General features: G+C 43.9%; 1 protein-coding gene across 4 annotated transcripts in view; it reads left to right on the top strand.

Moving 5' to 3' along the window:
• The window catches only part of LOC310750581 (opioid-binding protein/cell adhesion molecule homolog), a 731,536-nt gene that overhangs the window by 563,987 nt on the left and 144,905 nt on the right, over positions 1-22,644 (top strand). For all 4 annotated transcript variants that reach the window (XM_083588992.1, XM_083588994.1, XM_083588991.1 and 1 more), the window contains one exon: positions 18,336-18,568. In XM_083588992.1, coding sequence (XP_083445118.1) covers positions 18,336-18,568 — 233 coding nt within the window. The remainder of the gene's footprint in view (positions 1-18,335; positions 18,569-22,644) is intronic.

Below are 22,644 nucleotides of genomic sequence, written 5' to 3'. Positions count from 1 at the left end.
ATCATTTAACTGGGCTATGTGTTGTTGTTTTTTCTGCTTCTTCCTATAGTACTTTGCTGTGGATGAGGGTCAATGGGAGTCTAGGATTGCCTAGCCAGTGGAAGAGGATTCAGCCAATGGATCTCCTAACCCATCCATCAATTTATGAGCTGTTTCACTCACTCTCCTCCTCTTCCAGGTTTGGGATAAACAAGAAACCCCAAACACTTAAAGATTTGCTTACTGAGCAAATGGTTGAGGTGGGTGACAAGTGAGTCAGTGAAGGAATGGAGCAGTGGGCACAGTGGCTGTATCCTCTTCAACTCCCAGCAGTTTAATGTTTTAGGCACATACTCCAATTGGGATCTGCCAGGGTGATACTCGGTGGAGCCATCGCCCCCCCTCCCCCCACCCCACCGCTGCCTTAAAACAGAAATCTGCTGAGGTGGCCACTACTTCTTTTACTGTCTTGTGAATGAAAAATTTGTCTTTAATTGCACCAGGAGAAATAAAATATGTGTGCTGAATCTAGGCGAGTTGGGGGAGGTGCCGAAATGTCAGGCATTAAATTTCCTCTGGTGGGTTATTTTATTTTGCTTAATTGTTGGTGAAATTTTTGCAAATTGGCAATTATAATCTTGGGCTGATTGCTTACCCAGGTAATTTACAGATTTCTCATTTGGCAGGGATGCTTCATAACACTTCCCATAAAATATGGCTTCATCATCCTGCGACAGAGTTCCCTTCTTCTTTATAGGTTATTGCTTCTGCCTGCGGGAAGCTTGGATAGTAATTCCATTGCTCTGCCTTCTTAAGAAAATTGAATCAAGTGCCTTTCCTCTTCCCTGTGTATTGGAATGACGTGTTTACCCCCGTTTTCAATAAACATACAGACTTTCTTTGATTTTCTCTTGCATAACCAAAATAGGAAGTGCTAAGAACAAATCTTCCATCCCCCTTGAACCCTGTTCAGGAGAACTACTCACATGTTCAATCAACACGAGAGTGGGGAGCAGCAGCCATTCTCACTAGCCCTGCCATTGGTGTCATGCAATCCAACTAGGGCAGTGCAACTGACTTGTTAAAATCCCAAAGTGAATTAGGCAGATCTGTACCAAATTTGGATCAGGCAGCTACAGAATGGGTCTGGTGGACCTGAATTGAATTCTGTCAATTTGTGCCAATCTGGAACTAGGAAAGAAAAAAAAAATCTGTTTGGCCAGAGAGGATGTCTACAAAGTGTTGCAATGATCAATTACAGCACCATGTAAGGAAAGAACAAGGGTAGGGAAGGGGGAGGGGCTCAGCATTTTACTCATTGAGAGCATCCAATCAAGGGCTAGAATCCAGCCATCTTCAACCAGAGTGCCTGGGAGGCAGGGTTGGATAATCTTCAACTGCTACAAGTTCACACTGCCTTCACTCTTTTGTAAGTTCTGGCTTTTATAAAGGGCCACATTGATATCACTCTGCACTCAGTTAGCCCCTCCCACCCACCCCCCTTCCTCCCTACCTGCCTTCTTTCTTAAAACCAGTCTATGGGAGTGGCACTGCCTGTCAGCTTCCTTAGTGTTGCCCTTGTAAAGCTCAGCAGGGAGGGAGATGGTGCTCTGGCACCACCTACTATGAATCTCCCTGTCTTCTGCCCTGTGACTCCCAATGGTGGATCTACTCTACATTAACAGGGGGAAGATGTGTGCAGGCACAACCTTTTATATGTTGGTGAAAACTCTTATTTCCAGAGAGCATTTTATTTATTTATAAACTGAACTTTCATAGAAATACAGCAAGGTGTAGTACATTGTACAAAATTACAATAAGAACATTTTTATATAAATAATAATAATAATCTGTAAAAACAGTGATAAATATTGCTTATTAAAAAGAAATTCACACTGCACTAACTGCATCTTCCAGACCAGATACAAAAGTAGCCCCACACAGAGCGTGTTATAGTAATCAAGTATATCTCACTGAATCCAACCTGATTTAATTTTAGGCTTACCTGTTCTTATCTTGGTCCTTTGGCGTTCCCTCACTAGAGAAACTAGACTGGCTCCCTTCTTCTTCACCTTTGTGCTAGCAGGTGAAGACTTTTGGGAACAGCCTTTGGAAATGGGCTGCTTTTAATGTAAGTGCTGGGGCTGTGTTGTTTTTATTGTAATTGTTGGTATGGTTTTAACAGATATATGAGAGAGAGAGAGAGAGAGAGAGAGAGAGAGAGAGAGAGAGTTAGTTCTAATTCTATCCATGTTTAATTGTTTTCCCTCCTATGTTTTAAGTGGTTCTTTTTATCTATAAGCCACTTTAAATCTCATCAGGGGAAAAGATATACTGTAAACATATTATGACAACAACAACAACAACAACAGCTGTCAGGGATGGAGGAATGGGCAGCTGCTAGGAGGCACCAGAACTCCAACAGGACCCAACATTGATGCTTACTCAAAGGCCCAGATTTTATGGTTCTTCAGTCAGCAATATGGTGGTTGAGTTCTGCCTTTTTAGTTTCCCACAATGCCCTGGAGTGATGCTACATCTGGGGAATTGTGATAAAATAGTAACTTCCAGGTTCCCGTATTGCTGATCAAAGATTGAAATAACACAACACAACATCCTTGCTAAAGCTACAGGGTCTAGGATGTGCCTGAATAGGAGACTGCCTGGGAACCCCAAGTGCATTCAGAGCTAGTGTAGTCTAGTGGTTAGAGAGTTGGGCTAGGACATGAGAGACCAGGGTTCAAATCCCCTTTATAGCCATGAAGCTCTGAGTGAGCTTGAGCCAATTACCACCTCTCATCCTAAGCTACTCATAAGGTGGTTGTGGAAATTTAATGAGGAAGGGAAAAGGTAGGGTATAAATGCAATAAATAAAAATAAAATAAATGGGAACATATGTAGGAAGCTGCTTTGTGCAGAGTCAAAACACTGGTCCATCTAGTCCACTATTGTCTAGTCTGACTAATGGTAGCTCTCCAGGATTCAGACTGGAAGGAGCCTTTCCTAGATGTGTCTAGAGATACAAGGCTGGAACTTCTGTCCTTTGGCATGCAATGCATGAGGTATAAAACTGGACTGCAACCACTCTCTGTCCTGACTCCTATCATGGAAGGAAGGCAAGATGTAAATGCAATTAATAATGTGAATCGGAATACCCTTTATCCTGGCTTCTCTTGGCCACCAGCAACCATATGCCTCATGGCAAACGACTCTAAAATGCTTCCGTTTATCTGGCGTTAATTAAAAACTCAAACTTTGTGTTATGCAAACCTGCAAATCTTACAGATGAGCCAGGCGGAGGCGGGAAAACCAAGTAAACATTTGCCTTCTGCTGTTTTGTCATCATGCTGGCATCACACTGCACATCTCTGAACACAAATCGTAGGAACGCTGGGCTTGGTGAAGTAATAGTAGTAGGAAATGCCAATGCTCAGACTTTGGATTCATTAGTCCAGTTTAGACATGCTTTGGAAATGTAGTTCTTTAGCTCTCTTCTGCTCAGCCATTGACCCTTTCCCTTTGGATTATAGAGCTTTGTGGCTCACAAAGAAAAAAAAAATAAATAGCTACTAGGATTACAGGTGGGGAGAGAACAGTTGTGCTTGGGTCCTTCTGGTGGGCATCCTATAGGCATCTTTGACATCTGATAACTATGTCTTTAGGGCTTACCCTATTCCTGTCACTGTAATTTGTTTTAAGCATTTGAAATACTGGATTTCAGATTGCTATAACCTGCCCTGGGACCTGATGGTATAGTGCTGGGAGGTAATAAATTGAATTGATCATCACTATCATGTTGGCCACTGTGAGAACATGCTGCTTGTCTCAATGGGCCTTTGTCATGATAGAGCAGGCTCGCCTTGTGATTCAGACCACGAAAAGACAGAAACAAAGATATGTACATGTTTGAATGGTGAAGGTCTTCATTTGTGGCAGGAAATAAACATATGGAACAATAAAGGGAGAAGCAGAAAGTGCGGAGGGGGGCGGGAGTACAGCATGGAGTTTCAGGGTGTTTTCAATGGATCTAGAAGCGGGATGCTCCCAGCTTCTCATAAGTTTGAAGCTTAGGGAAACTTCTATCTATGCTTTCTACTTCTGCCTATCTGCCCAGACAATCTACAATTGCAGTTTAATTCTCCATGGCTGTTCTTGCATCATGTATTAAGATACAGAGAGTTTATCCAACTAGTCCAGCTGTTTGGGAGATAATTACTACAGAACCCAACCTGCTGTATAATAATCCTTCTGGGCACGCTGCCAAGACCCTGAGACTCATTCCCCCGATGGCTGAAACTTCTCCATTTCATTTAAGAGTTGCAGAGATTGGAACTTGGGATCCTTGTTTGAAATACATCTTTGGCAATAATTGGAGATGGGTAGGAAGGGGAAGTATGAGCTGAACCCTATTAAGAGCCAAACTGTGTGGTACATATAAATGTGATGTGAAGCCACATCTTGTAGGGAAAGCAGCTTCGAGGAGGGGAATTTGCAGGAGAGAAGCAGTCAAGAAGAAGGCGCTGGACCCTTTCCCCACACATTGTTTTTCCACATCCATTCACCCAACCAAGTCACTTTCCCTAATCCATTGACACACATACAGAGTTCCATGTTGGTGTTTGCATACTAAAACAAAATTCCACATTATTCAATACAAACGAGAATATGATGCTTTTGTAACTATTGGGCACTGTCTGACCAAAGCTGAACATTATTAAGTGCTAGTTATTTCAGTGAGAGAGAAAACAATTAACTAGTTGAAATCAGTGGTGAGTGCTGAACTGTGGCAGGATCAAGCTGTTCAACTGCAGAGGAATTCTCTTCCAATGGTGTATTGGGGGAATGTACCATATTTGGAAGAGTAAACATTTGCAACTTCTACCTACGATCAAAAAGATTTCGGCCTTCTACTCAAGTCGAGTTCAGCTCTTGAAGGCAATCACAGGTGTATATATACAACAAGCTTCAAACATTGATCAAAGGAACACAGTTGACTAGGAATGGTAGCAAAGGGATCAGAATAGTTTGAAGAGGCCCTAACAGTGCAATCTTATACAGGTTTATTTGAAAGTAAGTTCTACTCTGTTCAGTGGAGCCTACTCACTTGTTGTCCTGGCCCCTGCTGCCACTGAGGGATGGCGGATAAATTCAGTGAGGTTCAGTTTTTAATGCATGCCTGCATAATTTGCATTTCACACTGAAAGTCTAGTCAGAATCTGTATGCCAGGGGTGGGCTGAGGACTGTGTTCCCTTGGTGTAACTGCTCAGGGGCTATGGGTGACTCTGTTTCTCTTTATTCACACACATACATTCACAGACACATGTGCAAATATGCATGCACAAGCACCAACTCTCCAACCCCTTCATTCATCCACCATCCATTGTCCTCCATTCATTCTTCCTCTTTTGGCCATATTGAAGGAAGTGGGCAGTTTCACACAGCCCCTTAGGCCGCAGATTCTCTACCTGTGCTGTGTGTGGAATGTGAGCATGTTGTAGTGACCCGTGTTTCCTAGGACATTTTGAAGTGGAAAATACCTTGCAGCAATTTCCTGAACAAATTAGTGTATTTTGTGACCTCAGTTTGCATTGGAAACTTCTCTGATGCCCTAGAGTGTAATCTAAATTACCATGTTTATTCTACTTGCAGTTAGCAAAGAAAGCTAAAAACTTTAAAACTCCCAAGCTTGCCTGATACTTTATTTGTAATGGCTATCCATTCATTGTGACTAATGAACTGATGAAATGGAAGATTTTCTGCAGAAATATAAAGGCACTGGTAAAATGTTGTTCATCTCCAGCACCCATGTGCCATGGGCTGTGCTCGCTTTGGTGAGTTTGAGCCAGCGTTTCTGCCTAACAGGGGAAGGAAAAACACATTTTGTGGTGAGATGCCTGATTCATTGTGGCCATAGCCTACTATTAACACATGTTAATTACTGGCACTTAATTACAGAGCGAGTTGCAACAGCACTGAATCTTCTCTCTCCATCTTCTTATTTCTTTCTTCCCACTCCCGCCCCGCTTCAAAGACTGAAGACAATTTATATATATAAAAAAACAACACAAAGACTAGAGGGCTCTAGGTTCTTGAATTTCAGGTCTGCTAACACTGCTGGCAATAAACTCTTTACTTGCCTCCCCCCTCCCCTCCTTTTGATTGAAGAACACTAGAAATCAGCTGGGGAGCAGGTGGTGCATTGTGTTAGATTAGCACTGATTGAATTCTTACATAGGCAGCTGATTGAGGCTGCTGTTCAGCAAGCACACGACTCTACAAACAGTGGGCTGCAATGAAGAGGGCATTTTGCTGGATCATGTCCCTTAATCAACCTCCTTGATTCTGTCGATACTGTCTGTGGGTGTCGTTCACTTGCTTCCTCCCCGGCTCCTTTCTCTGGGCCACAGAATAGAAATTCAGACCATGCTAGAACTGGCCAGCTACTTTTTGGCCAGTTCAAAGGAGGAAGCCAAATTCCCAAGCAAAGAGATTCTTGGTGCAGCCTCATTCACCAATTGTTACCAAAAAAAATAAAAAAATCAGATTAGAGTCTGCAGACACTTTGTCATGTGTTCACAATAGTGGCTGGAGCCTGTTGGGACTGGAAGAGTGGAAGAAAGTTGGGGAAGCCAGCAGTAGATGGCGCCAGAACCTTTGGTAGGTGGAGCCAACTCAGTCTCCCCAGCCTCTCCTTTCTTGCTGGGATCTACAAGGGCCACCCTGAGGTTGAGGAAGAAGAAGGTGGCATGCAGTATCACCCCCTGGCCTGGCTGTAGGTAAGAAAGCAGTCAGGTAGAGGCTGGATTAGGGTGGACAGAGGTGGATAGGGTACACTTTAAGGAGCCAGCCTCTACTGTTTGTTCATTATTATATTAAGTCAAGCACAACATGCCCAGGTTAACTGTTTTGGCTGGTGCATAAGTTGTAAACTTCAAGGTGCAAGGACCCAACCCTGCCTTGGAAATCTTAAGCTGTGCTTGTTAATGGCCCTCTTTGGCAGGGCTCAACCCACAGTCCTGCAGCAGGGCTTGTTTTAGGGTAAAGGGAGAGAGAGAGATGGATATGGATGGGTGGAAACTGGGTTGCACTTAAGAGAATGTTGCACAGTTAGTTAACTGTCCCTAAACACAACATGCATGTCACCTGGACAGTCCCATCCCTTGACAGTAGAAGCATGTGATGGTTGATGGTGTGGTTAATTGGTGATGAAGAAAAGGCATTTTGTATGTGCTCAAAATGACTTTCATTTTTAAAATTTAAACCCACATATTCTGAGATGGTGTCCTGGCACCGAAAAAAGGTCCAGTAGGTTCGGTCGTGTTCTCTGTTCTGTACAGCAGGAAATGGGTACCATCAGTGAGAAGCAGGCATTACCCAGAGCACCTTGCACACAGCAGTTGTGCCCAGCGAATGCTTCCTTATTACTCAACTGCCAAGGGCTAGTAGATTGAGCAGCATGCTGGGTAGGTTTGGTTATTAAATCCCTTTGGCATCAGGAGATGAACAACACAATCTTCTGTGTGTCGACTCAGAAATAAGTCCCACTATGTTTAATAGGGCTTACCCTCAAGGAAGTGTGTTCCTAAGCAAAATCCTGCGCAAGTCAAGATCTTCATTGCACATTGTATCTGAAGCAGTGTGCATGCAACCGAAAGCTCATACCAATAACAAACTTACTTGGTCTCTAAGGTGCTACTGAAAGGAATTTTTTTTTTATTTTGTTTCGACTACGGCAGACCTATCTGTAACTAAATTACACAGACTGTAAGTCATGGTAAATACTTGACAGCATATGTGTGGACATAAAATGTCCATTCCAATTATTAACATTAAAACAATAAATACATGCTCTGAGCTGAATTTATGAGATGTCACTTTTGCTTTTGCAGAAGCAAAATCAGCTATATAATTAGTAATATTTTAATCTTTTCCCTGAAAAAGAATTAGTTTTTCCATGGAGAAGACCTCTCCTGAACCTCAGAGGCAGGTGGAATAACCATTAGGGCCTCCCCTCTTGATCCTAATACCCGACAAAGTCTGTAGGGAAGGAACGGAGGGATCTTTTAGATATCTGGGACCTACGTTCCTTAGGGCTTTGAACACTAGAGTGAGCATCTTAACTCAGGCCCATAAATGAACTGGCAGCCTGTCCTTCTTATAAGGCTTCCCATACAGCATCTGGTTGGCCACTATGAGAACAGATTGCTGGATTATATGGGTCTTTGGCCTGATCCGCCCAGACTCTTCTTGTGCACTTAAGCAGCTACCCAGAAGAGCCTGACCCACCTCCAGCACTTCCCATGGTTTGAATAAATGACTTTCTTACTCTCTGAAAACTCTGAGCCTTCACATGGCTGATAAGAAAAGTGCCAAGAAACTTGGAGAAGGAACTTGAATGGAAGTTTTCCAATAAATGGAAGGATAAACCTGTGGCTGCATTAGCAGCAACTGTGCCAGCAGAAGGGATTGGGAGTTAAGGCTAAGAGCCTTCTGTCCTCATTACCATGAATAAATATCACTGGTGACAAAGCGGAAGCTGGATAGGCCCCATCCTTCCCTCTAGGACCTATTGTATTAAACCTGGCACTACGTGCCACAAATGTCATTGTACTGGAGGCTAATTTGACGATTTGTGTTGTTGAGCAAGGATTAGTGCAACCTCATGTTTTGATGGCCTGTTTCTAATTTGCATCTTTAACGAGTTGGGAACCCAGCCAGGTCCTATTCTTTTGTGTTTACTTCTGAGGAACTGTGTTTATTTCTGATGATGGCAAATAAATCTTCCCTTTCTCCCTCTGCCCCCCCGTCCAAGAAGGGAATGCCATTGGATCTCATCCACTCTGTGACCAGAGGGGCTGCAAGATGGAAAGGAACAATCCATCAGTGATGAACCCTTTGCAGGAGGGGGGTCATTAAAATCTTCTCCTTCCCCCCTCCAAAAAAATCCCTAAGGTCCACACTCCCATAGTGATTTGTCCTAAGATTCCCAGAAGTCTTGACAGCAAAATATGGAGACCTGGTCATTTATTTGTATAAGAAACATGCTGTGGAAGTGGACAATTTTAGAACCAACTCTGCAAAGAACTGGGTTAGCTGTTCTGTTTAATTGTAAATAAACAAATAACATTATGGCAATACCTTTAATAAGTCATCTAAAATGCTACAGAATATAGTGCAAGCTTTTCATCTCATCAGGCTAGAATGTGGGGGCCACATTCCCCTCCAGGCAACGTTCTGGGGGCCAAATGCTAGTGGTAGGCAGAGCCAGAGGCAAAGGGGTCAGAGCAAAACATGCCAATTTCACCTGTTGGTGGAGTAGGCTGGTTTCTATATACACGCCACACAGGGGTTATCAGAATTTGTGGACACATTCCAACCCATTGTTACTCCACTCTGGCTGCTGAAGGAAATGCATCCTCCAAGAATAAAGTCCCATCTTCAGGTAGTAAACATTCCTCTTCCTTCACTTTAGGATCTCACAGCTGAATGTCTAAGTTTTGTCTTCAAGTTACACAAAAAAACAAAGGTGGTTGTGTTGGCCATTAAGGGAAGAAATCCAAAGTCCACATTAGGGCAAGACCTTTATTTAGTCCAGCAATGTGCCAACTACAGAGTGCAAGTTTCTGAGTTCCCTAGAGTTCTTTATCAGGCTATGTCGCTCCTCATCCCTGCCAAACTAGGTGATCTGTACTGATCTGGTTGCTCAATGGTAAGAGTTACAGAGATCATATTTCACCAATCATGTCTGTGGATATTTCAAGGTCTTGTGGGTGTCAAGAGTTCCAGTAGTGCATTGCAAAACAACCCACTGCTGCAGAACTCCCCCCCCCCCAGGTGAATTGTTTAAAGCAGTGAAGAGGTTTTATAAAGCAGAAGCAGCTGGTGAGCTGGTTGCACCACTGTTGACCTGGCCTTCTGGCAGCACAGCTGATACTACTTACTAGAACATATGGAGGAGAACGTCCAAGGAGATCAGTGCTGTGCAGGCACACCAATGGAGCCAACTCAGTGCTCCTGCCAATGCTCCCCACAGCACTGACCTCCCTGACACATTCCTTCCCCTTCACTCCCGGAGGCCAGGTGTGCTAACCTCTACTCCTGACATCAAGGAAGTTATTTCAGTCTCCACACAGAATGAATGACTTAGACCCCAACAAGCTTATTGACTTTGGCCTGAAATAGATGGGAAACTGCCTCCTTCCACCCAGACCCTGTTAAATGCTAAGATCCGCAGAGGAGACCCTCTTGCTATTTCCTACACCTTCAGAGGCTCAAGTGCATGAGGGGCCCAGGGCAGGGCCTTCTCTGTGGTAGCCCTTAAGTTGTGAAACTCCCCACAGGGAGTGTCTGGCACCTTCATCATACACCTTCCAGAGAATGCTGAAGACATGTCTCTTTACCCGAGCTTTTGCATACCCTCCAACATTTTTCCAGTGAAAATAGGGACGCCCTGAAGAAAAGCAAGACATTCCAGGATCAAATCAGAAACTGGGACAGCTACTGTAAATCTGGGACAGTCCCTGGAAAATAGAGACACTAGCAGGATCTGCTCTCGACCCTTGCAACATATATTTTAAAATGATGTCTGTGATTTTAAGATGCTTCAAACAGTTTATAAACTTGTATTTTAACATTGTTACCCACCCATGGACCTTAGGGTGAAGGCCGTGTAAACAACAATAACAAAACCTAGCAGCACCGGGGCAATTTCCATTCCCTTGGGAACTCTGGAGTTTGATTTCTCTTCTCTTTTTGTGTATTTTACAGTAGCATGACTATTTTGGAGATGGACTGGAAACCTCCAAGAGAACGTTAATGTGAGGTTTGCATTTGCTTTAATTGGATCCTTTCTAGGGGAAAACCTCCTGACTTGATTCAGTGTTGAGCTTTGTTGGAGCTTGTCTGTTGAATCTAAAGACTTTGAAGGTATCTCTTTAGGCCCTCATTGAGTGGGGGCTTTGTCATAATCCTGGTCAATTGTGAAAAGGTTAGAAAGGAGGATGAAGAGGAAACACCATAGGCTTAAGCAAGCTAAGTGGCAGTGGTTTCTGAGCAAGAATTATAGTGGCACTTGGTAGAATTATTTAGCACCTGCTTTTTTATTTTTATACCTCCACTTCGGGCGGAAAAACTTGTTTAAGAGTAGGAATGCATTTGAATGCAAATAAACTAAGCTTGCTATCCGCCCACCTGCACTTCGTGAAAAAACACACAAAACTGTGGTTCAAATACAAAATAATGACACTTGGTTCCCTGCTTGGGATTGGTGAACATCTCAATATCAGTTTCTCTTGCTTTCTCACCCCCCAAAAAATTATTAAGTTTATTTCTCTGTATTTCCACATCAGTTTGTGATTTCCTTTCTTCATTTTAAAGTCCCCAGCAATCACTTTTCTCCCCCATCTTTACAAAAAGTATAGGCAATGCGTGCTGAAATCTAAAAAAAGCCAGAGAAATTACTGAATAAGATTTTCAGTGGTAGAAGGTGAGGCCTGGCTATGGTGTCTTTGCTGCTCTTATGACTATCATAACCTCCATAGTGTCTGCAGAATGGAGTCAGTGTGGCACAGCGGTTAGAGTGTCAGACCAAGACTTGGGAAACCAGGGTTCAAATTCCTACTCGGCCATGAAACTCACTGGGTGACTCAAGGCCTGTCACTGCCTCTCAGCCCTACCTACCTCACAGGGTTGTTGTGGGGATCTGTTTGGAGGGGGGTGGAAAGTTGGATGCAAATGCAATAAATAAGTAAAAGCCCTGTTCTTTGCCCAATAAGCATGGGACACCTTTGCCCAGTGGCACTGTGGCCCATGGGTTGCAGCAAATACCAGGCAAGGTTTTGCTCAGTATCTTCTCTGTGTGATGGGCTCATGGGAAAAAGCTGTCCCATGACCCTTGCTAAAGAGGAGAAGGAAAAGCCTATACAGTGGTACCTCCGTTTACGAACTTAATTCATTCTGGAGGTCCGTTCTTAACCCAAAACCGTTCTTAACCTGAGGCACACTTTCACTAATGGGGCCTCCCGCTGCAGCCATGCAACTTCCACTCACATCCCAGGGCAAAGTTTGGTATCCGGAACACCTACTTCCGGGTTAGTGGAGCTCATTACCCAAATCGTTCGTAAGAAGGACAGTATGTAACCCGAAGTTCCACTGTATATTTTGCTTTGAGAGCTTCTCGCCCACCCACCCTGTTAGAAACTTCACTGAGCAATTTTAGGTCGCTGGTTGACAGGGCCGGAAATGAATTTTTTTTCTCTCTCAACCTGATTGGCACATAGTTGGCGTTTTTTCTGCCTTTCCCTCAGTAAAATTATGACTTTCTGTTGTTAGGCAGAAGAACATTGTTTGTATGAGGGCAAAAATGTTTGTATGAGGGCAAAAATGGCATTGGGCAGGGTCAGCATATTCGGGGGGGGGCATAAGGGGCCTGAGGGGAGGATTGACCACAGCAAACCCAAGTGTGGGTTCAGTATCTGTCTGGTTGGAATCTGCACCCTGCTCCCTCAGGGAAACCTTGCTTGCTCAGCTTGCACCATGGCAAGGTTCAACACTGGCAGACTCCCATCATACAGGTTTGGAGAGATCCAAACCCAGCAGATCCATTCCATCAACATGGGGCTTGTGGAATGATGAACTGATCCTGGGATCCAATGCCATGCCAACCCTTGCCCTGCCTGCTGCTGTCAATAAAGATTTGTCCTAATTTTATTCCATCACAGTTGTACACGCTGGTTAATTTGCTGCTCTCACGGGTCACATTATTTGCCTGCCTGGGCAAATAAAACAAGTCACAAACTGAGAAACATCCTAAGCTGCTTCTAGGAAGACGGAATCTTCATATTACTTTGAAGCATAAAAAGAGTGGGATATAAATGCACTCAATAAATAAAGAATAACCACTGTGGAATAAATTATGCCGGGGGGGGGGGGACATGACACAAATGTTCTCTGTGCAGAAAAGTCACATAATCTGACTCTTTTATTTGGCGGCAGGGAGGGCAGCAGATTTTGGATTGGAATTTTTTTTTTTTTTTTTTTTGGTCTTCTGTGAGAAAGGGCACACAGCCCTGTTTGTAGCAGTTGAATCTATACATAAATACCAAATAAATAAATAAGTAAAGGCTCAGAATGAGGGGAGAAAGGAAGAAAGAGAAAACCATTTGGCCTTGCACAAAGTCAGAATTTACACATCAGAGTTTCCTTTTTTTCCTCCTTTCCACCCACTGCACAAAGACAGCATGAAGGCATCCTGATTGTCTCTTCAAACCGTGATCCTTGTACTTCATCTTTAATGAGGAGACCGCCGAGTTCCTTGAAGGGCTTTATGCTAGATATTTATATGAACACAGACATGCAAGTTGTCTGTTTTACATATTACTGCCCTGATTTTTTCCAGTCCATGCAATGAATAATTTACCAAAAACGTGTGTAAGTATCTCTTTATTATTCATTATAATGAACTGAGACAGGAGTAATAGTCCACTAGACTGCAATCCCCTTAGGGCCCAACTTAACTAGGCTGTGCTTAGCTCTCCCACAGTTAATTTGAATAAAGGGAGGGCTCCAGCGTCAGAACAGCAGGGCTGCTGCAGTCACAAGTCACGATGAAGATGGATAGGAAGTGGGCTGCCGGAGAGTGGAACGAGCAGTACCGAAAACTCTGCACGGTGGAACAGAGGAAGAAATTGCCAAGTGGAAAGTGAGCGGCTGGGCCTACAATGGGGAGAGAGAAGCAATGATGGACTGTCCTGTTTCCTTTGCAGGGAGTTGCTGTGGGGTTTAGCCAGGGCCGGCTCAAGGCATTTTGCTGCTTGAGGGACAATAGGGTGCCCTTCCCCAAGCCAATTGGACTGCTAGTTGAATCTTACTGCAATACTGATGAAAGAATAGTGCCTGCCACTGCACTAGAGGGCAGCAGGCTAGTTTAGTGGGTACAGGGCACCCACAGCTCTGACCACTTCCTGCACCTTGGCATCTGCCGCCTGAGGCAGATGCTTGTCTCATTGTAGGGTCAGGCCTGAGTTTAGCTAGCTCTGTCACTCAGAACTTCTTAGACCTCTAAGAAGCTGGTGAGCCACTTGTGGCCACAGGAATGGTGATGCCGGCCCATAGAGGAACTGAGCACACCTGTCAACTGAACCACTTACTTATCACAGATGTATATCCCCAGTAGATTGCTGTGGTCTTCAGCAGAGTTTACTGTGTGAATGCCAAAGATCTCAGGAACCCAACCTGAAGGAATTCAGAGCAGGGCTTTTAGTGTAGCTGCTCCTGTCCTGTGGAATAGCTAGCAGCCCTGCAGAGATACAACAGGCACCCACAATCTGTACTTTCTGGAAACAATTCAAGATGTTTTTGTTCTGACAGGCTTTCCCAGGTGGATAAATGGGTCTTTACCTCAGGAGTCCACTTGTTAGGTTTTTAGTCTTCTTTTAATTGTGTTTTCTGCTTTTGTGCTTTTAAATATCTTACATGTGAATTGCCTTGAGGTATAGAAGGCGATTCACAAATTAATGATAATAAATTGATGATGATGATGATACAGGAAAGGGTTGATTAGTTGCTGTGGTATGACATCATAGCTAGCAAAAGATTGAGTCAGTTGCAAGCCATTACTCTGTTTTGGACTTGCTTATACGAAGGATGGTAGCAACCTATTCACTGTGTCTGGAACTGTTTGTGAGGTTGCCTTGAAAGAAGTTTTCTTTTGGTGTGTGCGTACAAAATGTTTAAGTTGAATGTGCAGCTGAGATTGAAATATAACTGTCTATTAAAACAACACCAACACAGTTTTAGCCAAAATATCTGCTTTTACGTGTAGGATATTTATTCCACTGCTATATAATACTATGCATATATTTATATTTCCTTCACACCACTACACCACTTACCCATCTCAATGTGCTCTTTATCTGATGTTGTGTTGTACAGCCATGGAAATGCCACAACTCATTGAGGGTGCTTCTCTATACTACTCTGTCTAGGCCACCCTCCCTATCTTCCTCATTTGACTTTCCTTAGCTGGAATGCGTTCTTCAGCTGTGATTATGTCTCTAGCTTTCCTGAATGGAGTGGGGGCAGATGTGGGTTTACAGAAACCTCTGACTTTTGCAAGGCTGGAATATAGCCTATTGTGCAAAGGCCACATCCATCTTATGCAGGCATAGGCAAAATTGGCCCTCCAGATGTTTTGGAACTACAATTCCCATCATCCCTGACCACTGGTCCTGTTAGCTAGGGATGATGGGGGTTGTAGTCCCAAAACATCTGGAGGGCCAAATTAGCCTGTGATTTGGCCCCACCCACAGTTCAGAAAGTTGACCATGAAGGTCTTTGGCCCTTAGGCTTAAAATTGTTTCCTATTACTGCTGTAGTGTTACATCATATCCAGCACTGGATCGAGCCCATCAGAAGCTGTTGCTTGAAGTTTTCCAGTTAACAGTAAAATTACTAATAAAAAGATTTGTCTCTGTAACTGTTTACAGAAATGTCCAGAAGTAAGTGGAGGGGTTTTTTTGGGGGGGGCAGTAGTGGGGCAAAAGAAGTGCATCATTGAATACATCCATGAATAATTGGGCCTGGAAGCCATAAGGCTATATCCAGAGCACTCATTCCGTTAGTGCAAGTATTTTTGCTTGTGACACAAACTCCCCCCGCTCTCACCCTCCTATGCACGCCTCACACCCTCTCCAAATCTGTACTGGGGGGTTGTGGGAACCCCACAACAGACTTGGAGGATGCTGCAGAGTTCCATTGCACTATCATAAATCCTTGTGCCAATGAAGTGAGTTACCTGGCACTATATTGGGAACTACCCATAGCTTGGGGGGGGGGGTTGGGTTATGATGCAGTATTGGCACATTGGGATGTACACTTTTATGTGCAGGAAAATTATACCATTGCAATATAATATTGCAATAGTGCATATTATTTTACATCTTCTCCACACCGCTTCTCTATCTCAGCATAGCTTTGTAGCGGAGGCTGCACTGCACACAACCCTTGGCAGATGCTAGCAGGCCACCGAAGTGCCTTTTATTCTACCTAATGGACAGGGAATTTGCTGTGGCTGTTGCCGTCATTCTTTTTCTGTGGGTGCTGCTGCCAAGCTTACAGGTAAATAAACCCGGCATTTCTATCAAATGGAATTAAAGCGGTATGTGTGCTCGAGGAACATTCTAAATCCTCACCCTCTCCTTTCCTTTCTTGTCTTTTTCTCCCTCCCCCCTCCTTTTTTGGCTTTGTTCTTTGCCAAGTGTAACTAACCGCTCTGAAAATGTACTTCTTAAAGCTCTGCAATATTAAGTGGTGGGGGAGCAGCAAAGTGGAGAGCATGACGGCAATGAATAGTCAAAACGGTCCTCTATGGTTGTCCAAAGTCTTTTGTGGAGCAGTGAACACCTGCTCTCCCGTACTTCTTCTTCCCTGCATGGATTCAGACAGTGGCTAGCCATGCGGTCTCCAATTACAAGGAGGTGACTTTGATCACACAGTAATGTTATTGTCTGTAGCCCCTTAACCGTGTTTAAACCACCATTTCTCCTTGGCGGAAGTAATCCTGGGCTTAGAGTGTGAGTGAATGGAGGTTACAATGGATGACCAAGAAGCTACATGAAGGGCTGCACAATATGCAGCTGATAATACCTGATTAATGGTCAGACGCATCCACCTTCTGTCTAGCCATTGCTGTTATGAAAGCCTGGGAGTGTGTTTTTATTGGTGCTGCTGCATGGTTTGGTGGTGCAATACTTTGACACAGCGGCTTGGTTCAAGTGTTCACCCCCTCCCATGATTAGAATCACATGAGGTGGAGAATGGCAGACATGCTCATTGACCTGCCCCTCTTCTGTATTTTCCATCACTCAGCTCCACCACACTCTACACATTTGGAACATAAGGGATCAGATAATGACCCCATTTAGTTTGCCACCCTGTTCTCACAGTGGCTGGCCATATGCCTGTGCAAAGCCTGTAAGCTGGACATGAGCAAAACAGCGGTCTGCCCACCTTTGTTTCCCAGCAGATGATATTCAGAGGCATAAAGCCTCTGACAATTGAAGTGGCACATAGTCTAGGGTTGACCTATGTCTGGGAAAACCCGGACATGCCCTCTTTTGGGGGGCAACATGCCCATCTGGGTGAATTTTTACATTTTAAAGGAAATGTCCGGGTTTGGGGGTATCAGCTCAGGCTGCTTTGCATGCTGCAGCTGCTGCCAGCCCGAGCTGGGGAAAGAGGCATGTGGGCGCTGTGGCCGCCCTGCACACCCATGCCCTCTTTCCCTGACTCAGGCTGGCAGTGGCTCAGGATATCCTTTTTTTGCTCTTCAAAATATGGCAACCCTAACATAGCATTGTGGCTGCTAGCGATCAATAGCCTTCTCCATGAATTTTCCCAGTCCTCTTTTAAAGCCAGCCAAGTTCATGGCCATCACTGCCTCCTATTGGAATGAGTTACATAGTTGAACTATATGCCGTGTGAAGAATTATTTTTATTTCTCTGTCCTGAATCTTCCAACACTCAACTTCATTGGTTGTCCACAAGTTCTAGTGTTGTGAGTGAGGGAGAAAAACTATTTTCTATCCACTTTCTCCATGCCATGTATAATTTCATATATATTGGATCAGTAACTTATATGGTGGACAGCCTGCTCCGCTAGCATAGACTTCCCATGCAACTTAGAACCTTAACATGATCTAGATTGTAAACTGTGCAGGAAAGGTAACCATTGGCTGCTGATTCATGAGAATAGTCCTGAGTGCATTTTCTCTTTCCATGGACCTTCCAGGTGGTTGGAACTCCCTCCTCCTCCACCAGGCTCAGCTCATCCCTCTCCAGGTCAGACAAGGCCTGGGCATCACCTGATTGCTCAGGGCTTTGGAAAATGTGGGAGAAATTAATTCAGGTCCCATTTTAGCGTGAAATCCACACTTCCAAAACAAATACACTAACTGAAAGCCTGATCTCCTTCAGCATTCACACTTCTCTGAATTTTGTGATGCAGTTTTCCATGTATAGAATGTGAACAGAAATGTATATAATAGTAAAGAGTGCATGAAAAATGCATATATCTTTAAAGATAACAAAAATGCAAACTTGCATATACAAGGCAAACTTTCATTTTAAAATTGTATGTTAGGAGAAATATACATGGACGTGTATACAAATTTCATGCAAAGTTGCTTAGCAAAATCACAATTCTGCATAAATGGGGTGAACCAAACCTCAGACTGAAAAAAATATATATGAAAGAAATAGGAATGGACAGATACACCCACCCCTACTCTCAGTGATGCTCTTAACTTGGTGATAGCAATGCCCTTCTCATTCCTTTTTCCTCTTCCTCCCTTTCCAGGTGTACCGTGGATGACAGGGTGACACGAGTAGCTTGGTTGAACCGCAGCACTATCCTTTATGCTGGAAATGATAAGTGGTCAATAGATGATCGGGTGGTTATCCTCACGAACACCAAAACCCAGTACAGTATCAAGATCCATAACGTGGACATATATGACGAAGGACCTTACACCTGCTCCGTACAAACAGACAATCATCCAAAGACATCACGAGTCCATCTTATTGTGCAAGGTAAGATTTGGCAAAGATGCCTAAGAAGAAAGACGTTTTTATGTGGGCAGTTTCCTAGGCTTCAAATGGATGCTGTTGCTGATAATGCTTGGGGAGTTAGGAAGCTCAGAGCTCGTTCTGATTGTCTTGTTGCCCAGTAGCTGAGCTTCTGGATCTCATCTTGTACTTTGTCATTTGGAAATGAGTGATATCTGCTGCCTTGGGGTGCATTCAGATGTGGGGAATATTGCATTAATTTTCCTGATCATAATGCTAGGGCTTCTGCCCTGTTTTCTGATGTTCCTTTCACACTGCAGTACCTGTTGTGCAACTGTAGGTTTTTGCACAATAACAAACGTCATTGGACAGTGTCTCTATTTCCTCACCCTTTTTGCACACGTGTGCTTCTGTTCCCCCATGAAAATGACAGGAAAGAACTGTGTGCTGGTATACCACTCCAAATATCATCATTTTACTTTCACGGTTTCCCAAATAATACAGAAATGAGTGCTAAACATGCATTATATTCCATTGCTTTTCCAGAAGGGGCTTGTTACATCATGTGAAAGCCCAAATATAATGTGAACAATATTTGTCGGTAAATGGAATCAATTGCCATTTGAATGCAGCTTAGGTTAGATCTATTAGTTTCCATGAATAAGAGCTGAATTCCAGGAGTGAACAAAGGAGCATGATAGCCATAGCTGATGCGGTGCAAACACCCCAGCAAGCATGCTGGATCAGCTCTATCTGTGCATTTGCACCACATCCACATTGCCCCTGCCTTGCCCCTCTACCTCCTGGTAAGCAGCAGTGGTGCAACTAACCAGAGGTCAAGTGAGCAGCAGCCCCAACTCTCCAAACCTCCTACTACTGTTGAAGACTATTAGCATGTTCCTGTCTGTACAGTTTCATTGAAAGAACCCAGATGTGTCATTGGTGGCCCAGCTCTAAATATTTGCATTGGCTTGCCCAGTGGAGGCCGGTCCAACAGGGCACTGCCCCACCAACTTTGGTCTGGATTCTTCCAAGCTCACCTGCCTCTGCTTTCGTTTCCTTAGTTTCAGGGTTGGCCTTGTAGAACTCAGCAGGGAGAAAGATAGGGATGGTTGTAAAATGACTTCACTCTGTCATAGGCTCTGCCTGTCATTGCCTCTGGTGCCACCTACTGTTGACCTCCCTGCCTTACACCGTAGCAGTCCTGATGGGCATCAGATGTCACTGGGCATGTCAATATACAAGTCACATTGCTGTATTCCAGAATAATATAATATATATTTTTTTAACAATGTTGTAGCATAACAGTTGTGTGGGGGTGGGAGAAGAGGGAATATGCCAACACGTTTCTGAAACACAGATGAAGTCTACTGTGTTCTTTGGGTAGCACTAATATAATATTTTGTTCTTTTATTCTTGCTTGCCACTTTAGGCGAGTAATTGTGGGAAGCTGGGTAAAAATAAACATGTTATTGAAAAGGCTGCGGTCCTAGCCTCACTTGCCTTGGAATAAGCACTATTGAACTCAGTTGGGGCTTACTCCTGAGTAGACATGGTTAGGATAGCAAAGTAAGATTTTCTTGCAGCAGGAAGCACTCCAGCAACATAAGGAGATATGCTGTAGCACCCCCACTTCTTTAATAACCCTTGGAATGTAAGGGACAATATCTCCAGTGGGAGCTAAGAATATAGCTATGCTTGCATTTCACAAGCTGTCTTTTCTAGTGTCTGTCTATATTTTATTGTGTTGTGAATACAGAGACACATTTTCTCCCTTTCTCCTGACTGAGATGTAGATAGATCCTTTTAAAAAAATAAAAATCTGCCAGGACACCTTTTCCTTCTTCCCTAGAGTCTTTGTCTGAGCCAGCACTGTGACAGTCAAACCTCAAGCACATGTGCTTAAGCAAATTAGTTTAAGATACATATTTCTCTCTCTCCTCCCCTCACATCTTACTGAAAACATCTCTTAAAATCATGTTGCAATGAGACTGTAGGGGTTAGCTGGTGCATATTTTGGAAATACTTTGGGTGCTGGAAATGTTTTTTTTTTTTAATAAAATAAAAATAAAACAAAAACATTCTTCCTTTCCTGCCTGGTATAAGAGCTCAAGTTCCAAAGGAACAGAGAGATCTCTAAATATGGAGAGGGATGCCGCAGAGCCACCTTAGTGGCCTTGACAGCGGAATTATCTTCTTTGGGGAAAATACAGTGCCAAAATAAAAGAACTGTCAGGTACTGTAGAGGAAGACTCAAACAGAACAAGGCTATCACTTTCTGGAGGAGAGAAGACAGATTGTGTAAGTATGTCAAAGTCATTGCAGGCCATAAAGGGCTTTTGGCAGAGAACTTCAAGGGGGAATTGCTGCGAGTGAGCTGCCTTTGCGTAACGCGAGCTGTTGAGGAGAGAAAGAGGGAGTACCCAGGCCTTTCCCGACAGAAGCATCTCGGAGCTTCTACATCAAGTGGCACATCAACAGGAGGAGGAGGCCCAGAGCATGTCCCCGTTTTTTGAGGAAGTTCGACTGAAAGAGAATGTTTGATCCCACAAGGAAGGCTCAGAATGACTTTTGCTGCTGTGCCTAAGGGATGACGACGGCAATGATATGGAATATGTTCAACAGTTCTGAGTTAAACCCCCAAAACAGAAGAAGCCGCTCACACTCCACACCATTTAAAAACAACAACAGCAACAACTGGGTTCAGGCAGTCTAAATTCCATGCTGAGAAAAATTCTGCAACTTGCATAGATTGAATTCTGCTGCCTGCATAAATTATGTGAACTTAGTAGGCATGCATATTTTCTCTCTCGTTCTCACAGTGCCTTGGTTTGGAAATTCCACCCATTAGTCTGAATTTTAGGAAGGGTTCGAAAGAGATAAAACAAACACACTTTGGAGGAGGGAAAGAATGACATTGTGGTTTCAGGTTCTGCTCTGACCTCCATCCGTTTATTTAAACATCTGAAGAGAGACCTCACATATGTGTACAATTGTGTGTGCACCAGGAGCTCTCCATGTTATTATTGCCTTTCCTTTGCAGGGTTTCCAAGTCTGCAAACATACCTCCATGCACACACGTGTGCATAGGGTGGTCAAGTCAAAAGCATCCCAGACCCTGATATTCCAGGGCCTGAACCTGAGACCTAGGGGTGACCCCAGTGATGTCATTAAGCATGACACATTAAGCATGACAGCAGAGTTGCTGAAAAGCATGTCATTCAAATAAAAACAACAAGTGAGCAAAGAGGTCATTAGCTGGAAATTAAGATAGTAACTTAAGCTAAAGGCAGTGTTCGCAGTTCCCAGTGGAAGTAAGGGGGTATTTCTTTCTCACCTGCGTTCTTGCCCTCTGGGAGATTCAAGGATGCTGGTGAGAAGGAAAGTGGGGGGCAAGGAGGCAAAGATTTCAGGTCAACCCTGGCAGTCTGGCAACCTAGCAGTATGTACGCCAGCTGTCCACATGCAATTCAATCACTGGGCATAGGTTGGAGGCGGAGCCTGCCACTTTAGTGCCCCTCCCCATGCACCTGTTTTTACCCATATTGCATCTCTCTGTTAAGAGGCCCCTAAATGGAACTGGAGAAATCCTTACCTCGTGTTTTCTCCTTACAAGGGTGAAGCTGTGCTTGAATATCTTTAGTTATTTGTATCCAAATGGTTTCCTGGCGGTGTGTGTGTGTGGGGGGGGGGGAGTTAGTGCTGCTTTTGGGAGCCTGCTATTGGGTAGATAGACCTGTGCTTCCCCCATGCTTAGAGTTGCATAAATAATTGGCACCCGGGGAATGGAGGGTGAACTTTTTTTCTCCCTCACAAATAAATGATTCATAGAGAAAAAATATGCCCAAAGCCGATGGATAAATTATTCACAAGGAATAATGTGACCTGCTCAGCTCATGAGGAGGTCTTGTTTCTCTTTCTCCTTCCCCTGCCCACCCCCCTCAACTCCCAGCCCCCACAGTCTCCAACTGCTAAGCAGAGTTAGGCGTTAAAGTCCCTCCACCCACTTCATTTAGAAAGTAACTCCAGAGGCCCCGGCTTCTTAGCAACAGCTATCGGCTTTTGTCCAGTCTATAGATTAATTTTTCAGAGTTAGTGTT

The sequence above is a fragment of the Podarcis filfolensis genome, assembly GCF_964270895.1.
Source record: "Podarcis filfolensis genome assembly, chromosome: 15".
Lineage (NCBI taxonomy): Eukaryota > Metazoa > Chordata > Lepidosauria > Squamata > Lacertidae > Podarcis > Podarcis filfolensis.
Note: the sequence above shows the minus strand (reverse complement) of the source record. Positions and strands in the feature narration are given on the sequence as shown.